Here is a 20,692-nt window from a genome sequence, read left to right as displayed (position 1 = left end):
CCCTCCTAACACTCACGCAACTATGGCGGAAACCATTTGATTAACTCATTTATATTTTATATTATGCGCAACGTGTGCTTTAATTATTTTCTAGCTTAGAGTACCGTGAAACGGGGTGGCTTTCAAATGCAGGGGCGATTGAAATTTTAGTTTTAACAAATTCCCTCGTTACGTAAGGGACATTCGGACCCGTTTTTTCGACTTTCCTAGCCTTGTTCTTTTTTGGCTTGCCTTTTTATAGTGTAATATTGGTATCATCTTAAAGCTGCTTCTCAATAAACTGTTTAATTTACTTTTACTATAATACGCAAGCAGACAAAGTAATTCGGAATTAAAGCAAATATTTCGTAAGCGAAACGCATGCAAAATACGCCAATACTTTGTCCTACACGTAAGACATTGCATAAAGAAAGAATTTTGTTAAAAAAATAACTAGATGAAAAACTTCCCGTTTTCATGGAATGCTCTTGTTAAGAGGCCTACCCATTACCAGTCCGCCGGACGATATCAGCCTGTCAGTTACAACAAAAATTTGACAGTTCCGAACAACTGACAGGCCGATATCGTCCCGCGGACTGGTAATCGGTGGGCCCCTTTAGGAACCAATAGCATCACTTCATTTACCTATCTCGCCCTATTCTATTAGTTCTAAACAAACACATCCCTCATTACGCATCCTACACGTAAGTATATATGTATTTGATTGTTACACGTTTTGACGTCACTATGTTACAGCCATGGAAAAGTACGATACCATTATTATCCAACTACACACTAAGGAAGCGAACTAGGTGGTATTTGCTCCGTAACCTGGTTATTTCGGCAATCGATCGGAAACACAATCAGTGTGGAATAGTTTGTTGGCATGCTACATTTCAACTGCCTACTGTTGAAACGCAACACTAAAAGTTCACCGGCGAAATAATAATGTGTAACTATGTGGTGCTGCACTGCAAACCCATGGGTTGGACCGGACCGATACAGTGACTGAGTGTTATGTTATAAGTACGATGCTTGCTTTATATAAATAATTTTTAATTTAATCGTTATGTTGTATCTTCTTGCTGTGTACCTTTTTCTTATTTAACTATTTGTTCATTGTATGTTATTTTATGTCTCTTTTCTTCTCGTCTGTCACCTTCCGTGATTTTTCTCACCTGATGGTCTCATTGGAAGATCAGCGCTGGAAGCCACCAGCAACATGCTGAGATGAGGCCATTTCGTGGCACTTTAATCTTATTTTATTTTTTCTTTCATATTATGTAATGTCTTGTTTGTTTGTGCTTACGAATAAAATCATATTCTATTTATATAGAAAAATGTAGGTAAGTACTATAAAAACAAATGCTGTTTGTGGTGAAATTATACATCGGCATCGGAGCGTAATACGTAGTTTAGAAGGCATTTGTAATTTTGGCCTATAATTATTAATTAGCCTTCCGGGACTCGCTGATCCCTTATTGAACCATCAGACACTCAAAAACCGGTGCCGCTTTAAAAAAGGCTTTAAAATTAAAATTGAATTTAGGAACAGCTGAGGGAGCCAGAAGGGTTTAAAAAGATGGTCAAAATTCAATCAATATTTTGTAGTGCAGTCATGTCATAAGAAATTTACGTATGCGACATAATTATCGCCGCTATACTTACTCAACCTCGTATCTGCAACACTCATTTGATGACAAAAACACCCGTATTCCGAATGAAAGAAAAGCGATATTTCCATCAAATAATTGTTGCAGATATGAGGTTGAGTAAGTATAGCGACGATATAACATATATGTATATGACTGACGACAGTTAGTTAGACTAGCTACATTGTCGTACATTCTACCATTTAACAAAACATAGAAGCAGCGACAGTAAGACCACCTCGAGCAAACAAAACGCCAAACGCAACCGCACAATTATTAAAACGTATCAAGTACATTACACATTCACAGTTTGACGACTTTTAAGAGCTAGTATACAAAACAATGAAATACGTACTTGAAAAAACTAACAATACAAAATACAACAGCTGTTCACACTGGGTACGCTACGTCAGGCTGCATTCGGCAAAACAACAGAAATACGTAAATGGTAAAACTCTCAGGCTTTCCAAAAGAAAATTGGCAGATTTTTTAGAAAAGACAAATCTTTGCAAAAACAACCTTTTTAAGATAGAGAGAGAACATACGTAGGTAAGTATGAAGTATTAGTTGCGCGTTTGTATATATTAGGTAAGACAAATTAAATAAATAATTACCGAAGGGAGTCACCTATAATGGACGGTAGGTATACGAGTATTTGCGAAAGGAATTAATCGTATAAAATTACATCAAATATATTTTAGTTAATAATGCTGTTTCAAAAGTGATCGCAATAAATACGAGTTTATGACTAATCAAGGTTCCTCGAGTCGATTTTCATTGTCCGTGGAATCGTCGAACGTTGCTCAATGCTAGTAATGCTACCGAATTGTCGGAATTAAAGTTTTGCAAGCTGTAACAATATTGTGTTTAATGCAATTTCATTTTGGGAAATGGGTTTTACATCCACACAAGATGGCAGGGACAGAGACCGACCAAAAACCGGCCAAGTGCGAGTCGGACTCGCGCACGAAGGGTTCCGTACCATTACGCAAAAAACGGCAAAAAAATCACGTTTGTTGTATGGGAGCCCCCTTAAATATTCATTTTATCCTGTTTTTAGTATTTGTTGTTATAGCGGCAACAGAAACACCATCTGTGAAAATTTCAACTGTCTAGCTATCACGGTTCATGAGATACAGCCTGGTGACAGACGGACAGCGGAGTCTTAGTAATAGGGTCCCGTTTTCACCCTTTGGGTACGGAACCCTAAAAAGCAGTTGGCAATCGACCTGTAGAACACTAAAATAGGCTCGATTCAATTTGAATATCAAATTAGAAATATTCCGGCATCTGTAATTGCGTACATTATGTGTACCCATATAATGTCGCACGTGGTAATATCTAGCAATAATATCTATCTAAGGTCTAGCTTCAGCTTTTAGTCGAAAGGTTAGGTTAGATTCAGTCAGCTTCATAATATTTCTCGACGAGGTCTGCGTACGAAAAATCTATACAAAATTTACTTTGGGTCGTAAGCAGTCTAACCCAGTCTAACCCGATTAGATAGAACGGGATGTACAAATACAAATGTTTATTTCATAGAATATGGTACAAAGATGGTCAAATTACACGTTATTACGTAGCTAGGAAAGAACCTTACTTTAATATAGGTAGATATTATGTACCTACATCTCACATATACAACACACTTCACTATTGACAGATCAATACGGACGCATTATCGTACATTATACTGCGCAATCATTACAAAATCGAACAGTTTCCACGTAACTCAGTGGCGTGTCAGTACGGCGTGTACCAACAATACTAACTGACTGTAGATGGTCCTTCTATCTTTCAAATAAGGTTTACGGATGGTAAGTAACAGTGGCAACGATGGTACTACGGGTCGATGGCGTGACGGTGGTGGTAAGCTGTTATTGGGGCTGAATTTTAACATCGAGGACAGCTTTCCAATTCTTATGCGTGCTATTTAATTACAAAGAAAATTATAAGCGATAGATTATATTCATCATCATCATCATCATATCAGCCCTTTATCGCCCACTGCTGAACATAGGCCTCTCTTCCAGTACGCCACTTGTCCCGGTCCTGAGCCAATCTCATCCAGAAGTGACCCGCAACCTTCCGGATGTCGTCCACCCAACGAGCCGATGGACGCCAGGGGCTTCTTTCATTCGAAAGCGGCCACCATTCCGTTAACATTTTAGTCCACCTGCCATCACTCTGCCTAGCAACATGTCCCGCCCAACTCCATTTTAGTTTGGTAATGGCGAAACCAACGTCTTGCACCTTGGTGCGTCGACGGATCTCGACATTCCTTACTCGATCTTGAAGCTTGACACCGAGCATGGCGCGCTCCATGGCTCTCTGTGCCATTATATTAGCCAGATTATATTAGGTTCACCGAGGTCAGTAAAAAGTTTTGCTGTTAGACTCATGCTGTAACGCAGTCCATGTTAGATTTTTTCTATCCTAACCTGTTTTTACAAATAAGAGTAATAGAGGCGCTCTCATTAATTCAGTGGAAAACGTAACATATATTATAGTTAGAGTTTTGTAAGTGTCTTGTTTATTTCTTAATCCATGCGAGTAGGTACTCTTTTTCTCGAACCCGAAAATTATTTCGGCGTCTTTTTTTTACAGAAAGCCTTACCGTCTTTTTTAGGGTTCCGTACCCAAAGGGTAAAAACGGGACCCTATTACTAAGACTTCGCTGTATGTCTGTCACCAGGCTGTATCTCATGAACCGTGATAGCTAGACAGTTGAAATTTTCACAGATGATGTATTTCTAATTGCCGCTATATCAACAAATACTAAAAACAGAATAATATAAATATTTAAATGGGGCTCCCATACAACGAACGTGATTTTTTTGCCGTTTTTTTTGCGTAATCGTACGTAACCTTTCGTGCGCGAGTCAAACTCGCACTTGGCCGGTTTTTCAATTTTATTTTAACAGCAATCTTATGTTAAATCCGCAATCCGCACAACCCTGAAAGCACCTGACCTGAATATGGTATTATAAATAGCCATATCTTACCTGAATCATCATCATGCCCAGTGTTCAACTGCAGCGACAGCGACCTCAACTGCTTATAAACCTGCACAGCCTCCTTCCTCAGCCATCCATCATCATCGTCCTCTGGTTCAGTTTCCATCTCAGCATGTAGGGATCTGGCTGATTCAGTGACATCTGTTGCGTCTGGGGTTCCGATCCTCTCTGCTAAGGTATCGTGCGAGCGTTGGAGGCGTTCGAGCTCTTTGAGTGTGTTGTGGTAGAGATGTTCCTGGGGAAAAGGGTTTGGGTAAGTGGTGGTTGAAGATGAATTCTTCAATCAATAATAACCAACGAGTCCAATAGTTGTCAATTCTCAATCCCTACTTAATCCATACTAATATTATAAATGCGAAAGTCTGTCTGTCTGTATGTCTGTCTTTCTGTCTGTGTGTTACCTCTTCACGCTTAAACCGCTGAACCGATTTAGATGGAATTTGGCATAGAGATAGTTTGAGTCCCGGAGAAGGACATAGGACAGTTCTTATCCCGAAAATCATCCCTTAAGTACTTAAACGCGGGGTGGAATGGAGGTAATAGGGTATTTGACTACTAGTCAAATCAGCTTCTTTTTTCGAATTGTCAAAACGATTTTGCTACTATGGAATTTATATGAAACACTGCATGTGACGTCACAATCAAATTACCGACTCTTTATAGTTTTATACTGGTTTTAAAATAGAAATTGTGTCTAAAAATAATTGCTGTCTACGTTTCTCTATTAATCTTCTGGTGCTTTATTTCATGCATGGTGTAAAATAATTTATTTTAAATACTGTCAAATACCCTATTAATGAAGTGCCTGCTAATTCGTGTGCTATGCTCAAATTGAATGATTACATTGAGAATTTTTCCAGCCGCTATACTTATTTTAGCTGCTATTACTAAGTCCGCGCAGACGAAGTCGCGAGCAAAAGCTAGTAATAATATAAAACACAAAATTCGCTTTATAGTTTACGCGGATAAACACTTAGAAAAGTGACTTCATGACACAAATGGTTTTGTTCTTCGGTTGACGTCATCAGCTGCGTACAGTAACGTTCCATAGTAATGTTTTTGTCTTTCCATAAAATGTGACGATGAACGTAGCGTATGATAATAACTGATGGAGGTCAAGATCTAAATATTCATTATTAAAGTTATTTCATTTCAAACAATAAGCCAGAATGATCCATAAGCAAAATTAAAGCTACGATAAAATGATTAACGATATTATCTCTACATTAACTCGATGAACTGTAGAAATAGTTATAAGTACGATATTCATCTTTGTGTGTGCAAAATAAATATATTTTTCATTTCATTTTTATTAGTAAAAATCAATCAAGGTAAATCAAAGATTGCGAGTTACAATTTGAAGAATGATAAAACAAATTCCGGTCAAGGCAACTCAAGTTTCAGCTTCCAACCAATCAGATAACGAACTGCATAACTGCTATTAACCAAAATTTCAGAACAGATTTTAAATTAAAAAGAACCTTATCACGATAAAAACAAAATTGCTTTTAAAATGGCATGAGAGACGATTTTAGAGTAAAGTAAGGCATAATGACGTCATTGCTTAATGTACTGTAATGTTGTAGATGAGGGTTTAATTGCAAAAAGATGGTTCTAGCGTTTTTGTTCTGTTTCTTAAATAGGCAAAGATAAAGCACTGATATATGGAGACTGAGATGAATCAATGTTTTATTGTAAATTATAACGAAAGAGAAAGTAGTAAATATAACAAAGCTATTTAATGAGACATATCTAATACAGAGCACATGTATAAAACTCGACGAAGAATAAAATAATCTGATACTGTTGTATAAAGGCAAACATAATAATGCAAATGATAGTAATTACAGTCACGCACTCAGATCTTTTTTATTTGAAAGGTGCGATATAATGTAAATAAATATATTGTGTATTTTGTCCCTGATTGTAATGCTCATAAGAATTACGAGCAGCCTTGACATTACAATTATGAAATATCTAGAAAGCCAAATGCAAAAATGAATTTCGATACTGTTTCGAACATGTGTAGACAACACACATCGACATGTGTAGAGCGAAATGAGGGTTTTTTAACCAAATGCCAAAGTTTTCAAAGATGATGCTCTGATCTCAATACATCACGATAAACAGTCATATAATAAATACTGTGCTTATTGGTTTCGTAATATCCTCACTAAATAAACAGTATCTTATCAGATCTCGTCTGACAGCTCGAGCGTGGATGTCAGTGGCTCGATCTCGAGATAAACGTAATGTTATCAGATCATATGTTGTACCTACAGATACAGATGCCAGGAAATTGCAACGTTTATTCTTGTATTCTAATTAAAAACATGGTAATTTCGAATAAATGGTAATTATTAATAATGAATTTTATTCTCTTGAGTCAAACACAGTTCTAATTTTGATTTGAGAAATGTGAAAGGAAAACGGAATAAACAGATTTTGTAATAGGACCGTTACACTTTGTATCCGGTCAAAGGTTAATAACAAAACTTGTTAAAAAATCATGGAATCAATCATTTAGAGACCATGCCAAACACTAAACAAGATGCTTTTAAAACTTGTTCAGAAACAATTAATAATTCATTTGATAACGAGTATAATGACAGTGGTGGTGGTGATGCTTAATAAAGACATTAAAAGTGATTTCGTTGTAATCTATCATCTCATCTAGTTTCTATAAATAAATAGATACATGTAATATGTAATTTTTGTAAATAAAATAACTTGCAGCGTCTTAACCGTTACTGTCACATGACGTCACCATGACCTGTTCCCCTACTTACATAGAAGATTATTCAGAATTCAAAAGCGTTTAGCCATAGGTAGCTGTTCTTTGAGTTGCCTCTCGAGAGCTACAATTCTGTCGTTGGCTTCTTCTAGCTGCTGCATGAGGTTCTCCTTGTCCTGCAAAGACCCCGTCAGTCTCCGCTCCAGATCCTCGCTAGAGTCAGCTCTGTCTTAAGGGACAACAGGCTTCACACATGATCCTGTGCAGGAATATTTAGTGTTTCAAGTCTTACCTGTTCTTTGAGTTGCCTCTCAAGAGCTACGATCCTGTCGTTGGCTTCTTCCAACTGCTGCATGAGGTGATCCTTGTCCTGCAGGGACCCCGTCAATCTCCGCTCTAGGTCGGCCTTCTTGTCGCTCACCAGAGCCAGCTCTGCTTTAAGGGATGATAAGCTATGTACGTGGTCCTGTTGAGAAGACAAGGTAAGATTGTATTACGCAGTAAATGGTGAAGCTATAAAGGTAATTAGGTAAGCAAAAAGATTTTAAAAAGATATGGAACAAATTATAATGTGATCCGATTAAATCTAGTATATCATCAAGGATGCTGTTCTGCCCTGAGGAAAACTTTTGAAATGCGATAGGAATGATGCTAAGCATTGCTATCTTCTAGCTCGATGGTGTAAAAACATTCATACAATAAGAAGTAGGAGCTTCAAAAACATGTTTTTTTTATAGCTTTTTCATTATTCTACAGAGAATTATGACAAAAACATGTTACCTAGTTGCAAATCAGAATATGTCAGAGAAATCACAGATCAAAGAATAAATATTATGTTAATCATGAAGTTGTCAGCACCAGCAGGTAACTATGATGTGATTAAGCGTTGTTTAGTTAAAACAATGAAGTTGAACATAACATTGCCGAGAAGATAACCTACTCGTATATTGTCGACAAGGAGCCTTTAAGATGTGGTTTGAGCCTACGCTACAATACGGTTCTTTAGTATATATTTCTTGCTCACCTGCAGACTTGTCTTCCTCATAGAACACTGATCCTTCAATCCCTCCAACTGTGCCATCAGCTGCGCCTCCGTTGCAGAAGACTCTTTCAGCTGTGCGGTCAGCCGCGAGTTCTGCGCCGTGAGCTCCGCGATGAGGCTGGCTTTTTCTTCATCGCGCTGTTAAATAGATAGAATTACAATTTAATATTTTGTCATAATAATCATCAGTTTTTTATCATCATTTCTACCTCTTTTCGGCCAATGCTGACATTTTATTTATGCCTTTCTCTCGCTAAGCAAAAGTGTATTTTATACGCTTTTGGATTTACTAACATCGCTTTACAGAATGACAATCAAGAGATCTTATCTTGTTACAGTAAGGTTTACAAATTATCAGCTAGTTGTGTCGACGTGGGTATATGCTAGCAGATATAGAATACCAACATAAAGTAATTAACCTAAGGTATTAATGTTTCTGTTACGCATCGACTAAATTTCATTTTAAATGACCTAGATTTCTATAATCTTACTTTGATCTTTCAATAGTCTTCTAAAACATCTAGATTAATAAACACGAACGACTAATATTATTATTATAATGTAAAAATTTGCATAACTAATTAATATTAACAGGTTCAATCGACGAAAGTTCAAAGCCAAGGCTGGCTTAAAATAAAAATTTGGCAGCGACCCGCGATAATTAAAATTTTAATGCTTCATGTCTATAAAAAATCACCATATGCCAACAAGGCATCATAAACATGCTTACATAATATAATGCATATGCTAACGACGGTATTCATAACTGCACATAATAAATTTCTTAATTGTTAGTTGGTTTCCTGGTTAATGGAACAGTGAACATTTAACGCATTGGTTAACTTTAAATAAGGTGTTGACGGCTACGAAAGCAAAGGTAAACTTACCTAACTAATCGTACCATCACACACAAATGACGTTTTTCTTTAAGCTGTATCTTTTTACTGTCCAAAAGATAATACGAAAGATAAATAGTAAGATTATTCTGTCTGTCTTTCATACCTGCTGAATAATAAATATTAAAACAACTGATCCTTAGTTTGATAAATAGGTAAATGTATTTAGGTATATTGGCAAATTATTTAAAACAATATAAACATCCATTACATACTTTGAGGAATTAGAAAAATTTGCTAATTCGTGACGATTAATACCTCAAGGTAGCACCCTCGGTCCTAATAAAAAGAACTATAACAAAATAATAGCACGCGAAAAACTGCCGGAAAATCCCATTAAGCTTCCGTTAATCTTTCTAATTACCCATTTTCAGATAGCGTAAGCGGTTAAAAGATTAAATTTCTAATAAGAGCCCTTGGTTTCAAAACATGGTTTATGCAAGCCCATCCGAGATCCGAACCTTAAAATCTTGATCTAAACATCAAGCGTGGTTAATCGTATTAATGGGTGTAACTAATTTTTCTTTATCCGCCAGGGGAATATAGCTTTAAAGTTCTTGTTGATAATGTTGACTTTGCTATGAATTTGTTTTGCGAAAGAGTTTTTTAACAAGACAGTCTGGAGGACGTCGCAGGCCGTGACGGGTTGCGACACTGTCGGCACAAGATATAGACGAATTGCATAATGATGTAAACAAATATTGTCAACGTGATAGTTTAAATTTAGTTCCGATATTATGTTCTCTTGGCATACATTACTCAGGTACCTAAGTGCTCGATGTTACACCTTAAATAATTTTTAAAGACGCTGAATTACTTATAGTAATCACAGTAGGTGATGTAGGTACACAAGCAGGTGTTTAGATAAAAAGTCATTAAATTTAGTTAAGAAGAGACGAAGACGATAAAGATAAGTATGTTGGACGTTTGTGTAACAATTTGATACAACCGAAGTTAGGTAGATAGTAGATACCTACATTGTTAAAGCTAAAATCTCTTACGCTCATAGTTTAAAACAAATACCGGTAGCTCTAATGATTAAGGATGTATTTACTGACGGAAAACAAAATATTCTGGCATCCTCTGTTGATTGCCGACTAGCAGGGACAGTAGGTACTGTTGTTTCGAAATCCAACTTGACAATTTAATAATGTTCATGTCACTCGGCAATCAATGTTGACTACGAAGGTTGTCGCAGAAATATGGACACCTAATGCTGCAATTTAAAGTAAACATTGGACATTGTAACAGAAGATTAGTTTGTATTAACTTTGAAACCCAAGTAATAATCAACAAATATTTTACCTGATACTTAAAATACTGACACATATGTAATGAGCAGGCATCGTAAACTGCGAGCGAAATCCATTGAAATGACGTATGACAAGTTGACAACCAGTTACATACGTAGTACTTCAATGGATTTCGCTCGCAGTTTACGATGCCTGGTAATGAATGAGTGATTGCCTCAGAAACCATTCTGTTTCTTAAGCACTTTAGACAAACGTGGAAACCAGTAGGTAAATAGATAAAAGTCCAAACGATTTATTTGCCACTTAATTTGTCACTGGTAATCAACACAAACATAAAATACCTATTAAGCATTTCATTATAATTCCCAATAGTGCTGTTAGATCCAGCAAGTCCATTATAAGCTAATTTATGGGCGTGTAACATTGATCGTGTGTTTTGGGGACAAATACGTGGAAATTACGCAATTTGAGTTATGAGGCTCGACCTTGACTGAAACTGTATGTCACCTTGCGTGGAAAATGTCCGTGGAAGTTGGTGGGTGGAAGGTACGTCATAAATATTAGGACATACCTGTACGCGTATTTCCATTTTTAAGCTTGGCAAATATACCTAAGTACTTAGTGATTGTACCTATAATTAATTGGAACATTATTTGGATGTATCGCTAATGTTCATTTTAGAATTTTCCAACGTGTTTCATCAACATTTTCTTTTTGTTTATGGTATTAATTATTACTAATGTGTGCTGATAAAACTAGACTTTCATCCATCGAAACACATTGTCCGAAACGTGTAAACGAGTTTGGCTTCAGCAACCCTCTCAACTGTTGCAAATGGGATTACAGTCACCGAAATGCTAATTATCTGGAAAATTGGGCATTTGAAGGGTTTCTTCAAGAATTTACTTCATTATTGTTCATTGTAATCCCTTTCTAGAATCTTTGTTAACATTTGAACCCTAGCTACATGTAAATAGCCTTCTAATAAGATTTCCTATCTTGTACTTAGATTTCCGAGGTCGCTGGATTTCGATTACGATGAGCTTCGTAAAATTTTTATTATTTTCTTATTAAATCTTTGTTTCAAACTTGTGACTCAAAGAAACTAGAAGTATTGAAAGTTTAATAAAAGCTTCCAAAATTAGTTTTTGTCAAAAATTTCTTTTTTTTAAACACATGAACTGTAGACGTACCTAACTTTACGCCCCAAATATTGGTTATGTCAAAACGAAGGGCAAGTTAAATCAAAATGAATCTAATGAGGCAAAGAGGGGTTTATTTCCAACAACTGATGAGATCCCCTATTCATTTTCTGGCTCCATCATCAGATCTAGATGATATCGATGTATTTTTACCTGGATTACGTACATATACTCGTAAAGTTTCATGTCGATATACCAAGATTTTATGACATTGTTAGTTCGTTATTCAGTTTTTGTTACAAATGAAGTTATTGCAGGTATGCCTTCCACAAGCTTTCTAACACAATAAAACATCGTGTGTTTACCCCTTCGAGTACTCTTTCCATCATTAAAGTACTAACCAAAACTAACCTCGTTTTAATGTTGTCCGAAGCCAACAATGCCTGCCCTTGGCTCGGTTCGCGCGATATGGCCTGGCCACGATGCTAATCATATTCGGCTTTTTGTCGACGCAAGGGCCAAGGATAGAGGTACATTGTTTTAGCAGGTTTCGGACAAATTTGGGGTTATTGTAGTCTGGTCTTTGTTTGGTGTCTATTGAACGACCAAAATTACCATCAACAGAATGAATTCACTATTAAATTTGGCAGTCGTCGTCTGTTTATTTAGTAACTTTAGTTTATTTTGTATTAATTAATTCACTGCCCCCGCTGCACCCGGGGGACCAAAAAATCACGTTTCTTGAAAATTGAGGTTGTATGCAGAGTTTCCGCATACAACCAGTAGTGGCTATACCTATTGTATAACTACTAATATCAACAATTCAACATTCTTAACTGACAATAATTAGGTATATTTACAGATGTAGAAGTTGCGGAAAATTTCTGGAAAATTTCATGGAAATTTCTATTTTTGGAAACGGAAAGTTTCAATCTTCGTACAATTATATTAGACTTTGCCGCAATATAGATATTTCGCAATTTTGGAAAATTTTGGTGGACTGCACCTAGACCTTTGCATAAAGTTTTAGTTACCTATCCGTGTGGACGATGGTATCATTCCACTTTATACTCATTTATGGACCTATTATGTATTTCAGAAAGGCTGATAAGTAATTTAATCTCTGACATAAAGTCTGCACTGTAACAAGTGCAACGTCCAGACGTAACAATATGTTTATAGGTACTCGTTTCAAACACAATACCCATACCTTTGAATAATATAAAAATTAAGTCGGCAAAAATATTAAAATCGCGTTTTTATAATCAGTCTGCATCTAAACAATAGTACCGTCTAGAGTTAGACTAAGTGAATCATATAGGTAGGTACTTATCTGTAACATAGTTGGCACGAAATCATCTTGCAATCAAGAATTGTGGTTTGCATTGCAAAAGCAGATGCAAAAAAGGAGAGAAGGGTACACATGAAAATGGAGGCTTCGACGGCTTCGCAAATGTGTTTTACCTAATCTTGGTTTATTTATGTAGACCAGGTACTCATATTGGAACATGGTAGTTATCCGGCTAGATGATGTTCATATTATTTTGTTATTTTGTTTTATTTACTATCTAAATCGTGAACGTTAATGATCGGATTATTACGCGTACGATACAATAATTGAAGAATCTATATAGATAATATAAAGTCTTTAAGTCCATTTTTGAATATCAAGAACTTATAAATGTGCTGTTGGTTTGATTAATTTTGTCGAACGAAGAATGAATACATAAATAATAATACAAAATTATACACATAATTATATGGGTGCCTATCTATACATCTAATAAAACCAAGTCCCCCGCCGCGTCTATCTATATGTATGTATGTTCGCAAAAACTCAACTACTGAACGGATTTTCATGCGGTGCCTATCAATATGTAGTGATTCTTGAGGAAGGTTTAGGTGTATAATTTGTTAAGGGTAACCCGTGCGAAGCCGGGGCGGGTCGCTAGTTATACATAACACCAGTATTACGTTTAAATATTTTAACTAATTTATTTAAAACTACTTTCTGAAATGGCTCTATGACAATTAAATTCTACGGTACTATCGAGTAAATTTTACTCTGACTAATTTAATAACCGCGCAATATTCGTAATATCGGAAGTTAACACTTAATTTTTGTAAATCACTTCATTCCCATCCCGATTATGATATTAAGCCTAAAATATATTACGATAAGGCTGACTTCACGTTACATTTCTTCTCCTTTTACCTCTTTAGTTGCAGATGATTTTTGACTACGAAAGTTTTAACCGTAAAGTTACACCGAATCAATTTCTTCGACCTATGACCGCACTTTTGTGTTAAATAGCCGCACGTAATATCACAAAAAAGAGAATTCCGTTTTTAGTAACAGTCCGCATGGTTTCTGCTTTGCTCTTTAGGAAAGAAAAACTTTAAAAAGGTTTGGTTTTGCCAGCGCTTGCGCTTTAATTTTTTGTTGTAGTTGTAGTAAGTAGTGTTATTATTATTGTTCAGTTTTGTACCAGTTAAAAAACGAGCCAGAATAGAGATTTCTATATTTTGAACAAAAACATAATTGAGGCTTGTTCAAGCAGGAAATGTGCTAATCCATGGCGGAACCAAAGAAGCACAGTACATATACATAACAGAAACCGGACGGACTTAGATAACGAACGGCGATTTCGTGTGGTGCCCTACGTCGACAATTGTGCCATTTTCAACCAAAAGGGTACTTATTGTCGCTTGTCAGTAAGGCGCTATTTCTATATAACTTATAATCAACCTTATCGACAACCGACAATGTGGTACCTTTTGGTTGAAAACTTCACAATTATCTAAATTTAGTTATGTACAGTCAGCTAAGCTATTAAGTTGGCACTTCTGCATACAAACTTATAAGGTATGCACCTTTGAAAAAAAAAATTATCTAAAGAAATGTATATGACAACACTAGCTGAGCTACTACTCAACTTATAGTTAACTCCACGCTAGATTAGAGACGCTTTTTCCTTCGTTGCCTGTGGGTTTTACTAGAATTAAAACTACCTACTATCACTATTGCTGTTGCATCGTATTTAAAAGGCAATAGAGCTTAAAATATCATACATTCAAGTTCAGATGTTTATTACCGTTTTGTTTGCTCATATTTGTCTCTACGGTAGGAATGTTTATAAACTTGAGGTACTTTATCATAGAATGACCTCCTTCCTCCTTTTTCTCATTGTAAGGAATAGAAGATATACACAATTAGACATCCATTTACTGTTTCTTTCAGGCTGGAAAGTCTTTGGCAAAGTTGGCAATCTTGAGAAAATTTATAGCTGGTATTTATATGTACCTACCTGTTTGACAGAAGTGTCCCGTGAGCGGATCTTGGCGGTGAGCTCCCGAATGTCGTTCTGCAATTCGAGTATGCGCGCGTTATACTCGCCCTGTGTCGTATCCAGCCGACGTGTGTGTTTGTATTGTAACGTACCTGTTTGACAGAAGTGTCCCGTGAGCCGATCTTGGTGGTGAGCTCCCGAATGTCGTTCTGCAATTCGAGTATGCGCGCCTAGCTCATACTCGCCCTGTGTCGTGTCCAACCGACGCGTGTTTGTATTGTAACGTACCTGTTTGACAGAAGTGTCCCGTGAGCCGAATTTGGTAGTGAGCGCCCGAATGTCGTTCTGCAATTCGAGTATGTGCGCCTCATACTCGCCCTGTGTCGTGTTCAGCCGACGCGTGTGTTTGTATTGTAACGTACCTGTTTGACAGAAGTGTCCCGTGAGCCGATCTTGGTGGTGAGCTCCCGAATGTCGTTCTGTAATTCGAGTATGCGCGCCTCATATTCGCCCTGTGTCGTGTCGAGCCGACGTCGCAGCAGGTGCTTCTCTTGCTCCAATTCCTGTGAAAGAAAATACATGGTTAATATTATACCAAGCGAAGTCTTTATGAAAAAGATAATTTACAGTTGTTGGTGACCACTTTTTGGAGTAGTAACGGCATAAAAAATAATGGAATACGATTGCGATGCATTACTTTCTTACACATATCTAAATTGGACAACAATGCCTATGTATAGTCCGACAAGTTATTGTAGAAAATTATTGAGGGCGCCACTTCCTATCCAATTGTTTAAACATGGCAACAATTAAGTATGGAATTTTTTTAGTTCCATTTTATTTAATTTCTACTATTGTATGTCGCACTATATACCGCATTCTCTAAAAGCTTTACAATAACATTGTGGTTTATACCTACGTGTAATTGAGTATGTTATGATAATAAAAGATCAGCCGATTTTTTTATGTACCTAATGTATCGTCATTTATATTGTATGGAAATTTATATTGTATAAAAAGTAATCAGTGTCATTTCTCTTGAGTGTTTTACATAATTTATAAAACAAAAACAAAACACAATCGTTAGAAATCAACGCATATCAACGACACATTGTGACATTGTCACCAATGCCAACATTGATGACATTCCTGAATACTGTATACCATAACTACGAGTACAACCTTTCTTTCCACCATAAACAATGGACGGGAAATGTACAAAGAAGTTACTTCCTCTGCCGGTGCCGGTTTTTTGCTGGCAATCAATTGACGATTTGATCTGATGAGCATTTGTTTTACAAGGAAAACTAATTAAATCAACTGAGGCTAATTGATGCTTGATAAATATGAACCGTTTTTGCAAGGCTTACGGCATTAGTTTTATTAGAAACATTGGGAATATTGCCGAAAAATCATCATCATTCGCTTGCCCTTTTCCCATCGCTTGGGGTGGGCGCAGCATCTCCTTTTCCTGCATACCTCTCTGTCGTCCATCATCTCACCATTCACTCGCTGTTATTCATATCACACAGTTCTCCATCTCCATCTACTTTGCCCTTGGTTTTTCTTTCTTATACCTATTCCTCCACATTCATTCTTAATACCTTTCGCCTCACATGGCTTTCATCCCTCTGCATCACATGCCCGAACCCTGTACCACGCTAGTCGATTTGATCTTTGTTTTTCTGTTAGGGGTTCAACTGGCGCAAAATTCTATTTTAAAGAAAATCTAAGTGGCCTCTGAAATAATTTATTTCAATGAAATAAAATTATGAAAACGGATTACATCCCGTATTGAATTTATAATACATCCCGACGTTTCGAACTCTTTACAGCGTTCTCCCAGATTCACGTTGGCCACGAACGCTGTAAAGGGTTAGAAACGTCGGAATGTATTATATATTCAATATACACGATATAATCCGTTTTCATAGTTTTATTTCACGAGTAACTATCGCGGTAACCGAAGCATATACCGATTAAAGCTAGTGTACCTAATAAACAAGCCATATGAAGACTAAAAACACACGCCAACGTCATTAATCAAATAGCATAAGAAAGAAGAGATACTTAAGTTTCCCAAAGCAATTATTAGCGATGTTAGATTAGATCATTCGCTAACAAGTAGCAGTAATGAATTACAGTATGCAATTACCTCACTTGAGACAAACTAGTCGTGTGATTATATGCGCGAGCGCAAACATTCGTAGTTTAAACATCTGATCTTGATTTGACATTACTCGCTCACCGCTGCCTAGCACGAGTAGCACGTGCCTAGCCAAGATGCCAATCGTTTGCGCTGCGACAATGAAACGCTATCTGTTTCTCTATCGCACTAATATGTAAGTGATATAGAGAGACTAAGCGTTTCGTTATCGTAGCGCAAACTTTGTCATCTTGGCTACGCCCCCTGACCCGTATATATACTTACTATTACTACCTAAGTAAGTTGGTAAGTTTATTGCACAAAACATGTAGATAGGTTACATAAATTACCAAGTCAAGCCGCGAACGTATCTCTTTGGATCTCTTCGTCATCACTACATAGTCACAGAATAAGTAATAGTATTATCATACAGAACGGCCACGCACCGCCCCGCCCCGACTCGAATTACCTCGCCCCGCGACACCAGATTGACGGCCGTTTGCCGGCCGCTCAGTACTATTTTTAAGCAACTTACTCACACTGACGCATGACGCGTGTACAGACGTGCCGTTCACATATGGAAAAGCAAGTGATTTTTGATGTAGTGTGTCAGTCCTGTGACATAGTCGCTTTCTGCTGTCTGTCTGTCCCTATGTATGCTTAGATCTTTAAAACTACGCAACGGATTTTGATGCGGTTTATTTTAATAGATAGAGGTTCAAGAGGAAGGCTTATATGTATAATACATCAGCATTTCACCCGTGCGAAGCCGGGGCGGCTCGCTAGTAAAACTTATATAGGTAATTGTGTGCGTGAGATGCACTGGAACGGTAAATCAAAATCAAATTAAGATCAGATTCTAGAAATTCGAATGCTGTTCGAGGCGAGTCGGGAGTCAAGATCCGATCCGATACGCACATAGACAAGATTATTGATGGTGTTTTCTATGATACTCCACTGATTAATATTGTCTTCGGTTACCGCGATAGTTACTCATGAAATAAAACGGGTGACCCGTTGACCACGAACGCTGTAAAGGGTTCGAAACGTCGGGATGTATTATAAATTCAATATACGCGATATAATCCGTTTTCATAGTTTTACTCCACTGATTGTTGAACTTAAATTACAAACAGAATTCATTCTTGATGCGTTTCGCTTGTGGCTATTTATGTTTTTGATAGCGAATTTAATTAAAGATACTTTATACATGTAAAATATTAATGTTACGTAACATACCTACGTTTTTATTTAAATAAACAAAACTATTTTTAATAATGAATGAATGAATATTTTTATTTCGTGTAACACATGGACACATATTTTTATTAGTAGATAATATGTATGGTAGAATGTATGTATGTATGTAAGGGCCACTTGTACGTTCTATGGTTAGCCACTGTACTGTTAACACAGAATGGGAGAGGATCAGACTGTCAAGAGGGCGTTCTTGGGACGATCGACTGGTAGTGGGTCGGCCCAGGAGGTATCGTTGGGAGGACAGTGTGACGGCGGATCTGCTTCAGCTTCGTGTCAGTAATTGGCGGGAAGTTGCGCAGGATCGGCAGGTGGCACGCTCTCGTTTCGGAGGCCAAGATTCTCTTTGGATCACTAAGCCAAAATAGTTAGTTAGTTAACTCCGAGTTTAAACGGTTAACCCCGAGTTAGTTGACTAACCCTCGAACGCGCAAGTGGCCCTAAACGGATTACATCACGTATGCATATTTTAAATTCGTTTACTTAGTTTTATTTCACAAAACTATTTTTGTTTACAAACCATACAACGCACAATGTACATAATTAAGAGTAAAATATATTAAAACGACTTACAAATTGTAGGTAGTTCAGTAAACAGCTGGTTTCGATTTCAAACAAAAGAACATACGTCATTGTCTACGTTTGCCAACAATGCATTTGAGTAAACGTTTAACTTGAAACGAGGTTTAAAGAACATTGTACTGGAAAATACACGAGCATTGTACACTTTGAATGAATTTTAAGGTGTTTTGTGTTGAAATTAACAGTATGTGCAAAATATTGTATCAAAGTTATGTCTGAAATATATTCATTTTGGAGGTTGGTAAAGTTAGAAATCAGGCGGGGTAGAAACCTGCAAGCTTGAACACTAATTTAATAATTATAATAGACAAATGAATAATCCAGAAATCATTGAAAATAAAGGTAAGTACAACACAACACCTTCATAAATACATTCTTCACCTTAATCCATTTGCCATAAGGTGAAAAATCGTATACATACATATTTATGAACTCGACTGTACTGGTAGATTGTTCTTGTATGCTTAGACCATAGACACAGTATATACAAGTAGTTATAGACGCGCCACCAAGCGACCGGGGGTAAGAGAAAGAATATTCATATAAAAAATTTTCTCTTTCACTCTTAAGGCTTGGCCAAACACAAGGCTCGACGCAGCGCCGCGGTCGCGCGGCGCGACCGCCGCCCATGCTAGCAGGTTGGCGACGTCAAACAGACTGCGTCCCGCCGGCCCCTTGCGTCCACGCGGCGCGGACGCGGCGCTGCGTCTAGCCGTGTGTTTGGCCAAGCCTTTATACATTTCGGTATTTTGCCATCGCTTCCTACCTATGATGCCACCCGGTCGGTGATAAGGACAAAGCATGGCACTATTTACTCTTTCCTCTTATAGGAATCGCAATAAGACTATCTTTCTCTATCAAAGAGTGTCAGGCCCTTGGCTTAGACATACAAAAATTATACACATTTGACACATTGCTACAAACCATCTAATAGCCACGTTTGGTTTGGCGCAGTTCGAATGCTTTTCAATTAACACATTTTGTGTGAAGTGTGCTGTCAAGTGTAATGCAACTTGCACTTTTTTGTACCATTCTGATGTCAAGTTTACAACACATCAATACTTTCAAATGCAACATCCGTCAATCAACCAATAACAATAATAACCCCAACAAACTGACAGCCCCATGTGCAGAGCGTGCATGGAAGAAGAAGAAACAACAAAACATATTCTCCCTAGGGAATCCATGCACACTAAAGGAGGCAACTAGCAACCTGAAGACTTTGCTAGGCTTCGTGGAGCTGGGGTGGTTAGAGTAGCGCTACCTTGTTTTACGCAAAATAGGCACATTGGATGTCGATTTGCGGAAAATGCCTAGCAAAACTAACTAACTAACTAACTAACCCCAACAACAATAATATTATGACTTCAAATCCCTTGACACGTCAGTCAGCTACCAACTTCCCATCTAAGTTGACATTTGAACAAAAAAGCGTATTGTTATAAGTAAAAGTAACAGACAAGACTTGTGAAAACGCCCCAGTTCTGTACAACTTAGATCTGTCAGTCTGGTAACCCTAACTTAACCAGCATAAGTAAGAACTCCTGCCACCCAGACTTTTTACGGATGTGAAGGTCTTACTGTACTGGTTTTTATGAGAATGGGAATAGTTTAGTTTCTGGTTCGGATCTTCACATAAGTTGATAATGCAAGAATGGCAAGTGGGTCGTCTCTCAAGCGTACGATGATAGGGCAAATTTCT

The 20,692-nt window shown here is 37.3% G+C and overlaps 2 protein-coding genes across 2 annotated transcripts in view; one reads left to right on the top strand and one right to left on the bottom strand.

Moving 5' to 3' along the window:
- Window positions 1-20,692, top strand: part of LOC134750032 (putative metabolite transport protein HI_1104) — a 397,448-nt gene that overhangs the window by 255,569 nt on the left and 121,187 nt on the right. The gene's annotated exons all lie outside the window — the stretch shown is intronic.
- Window positions 1-20,692, bottom strand: part of LOC134750027 (bicaudal D-related protein homolog) — a 163,247-nt gene that overhangs the window by 53,797 nt on the left and 88,758 nt on the right. Inside the window, exons 2-5 of the mRNA XM_063685107.1 lie at window positions 15,428-15,568; window positions 8,407-8,562; window positions 7,675-7,848; window positions 4,637-4,883 (exon numbers count right to left, since the gene is read on the bottom strand). Coding sequence (XP_063541177.1) covers window positions 4,637-4,883; window positions 7,675-7,848; window positions 8,407-8,562; window positions 15,428-15,568 — 718 coding nt within the window. The remainder of the gene's footprint in view (window positions 1-4,636; window positions 4,884-7,674; window positions 7,849-8,406; window positions 8,563-15,427; window positions 15,569-20,692) is intronic.

The sequence above is a fragment of the Cydia strobilella genome, chromosome 19 (assembly GCF_947568885.1).
Source record: "Cydia strobilella chromosome 19, ilCydStro3.1, whole genome shotgun sequence".
Classification (NCBI taxonomy): Eukaryota; Metazoa; Arthropoda; class Insecta; order Lepidoptera; family Tortricidae; genus Cydia; species Cydia strobilella.
The sequence above is the reverse complement of the archived record's forward strand: the minus strand, read 5'-3'. Positions and strand labels throughout refer to the sequence as shown.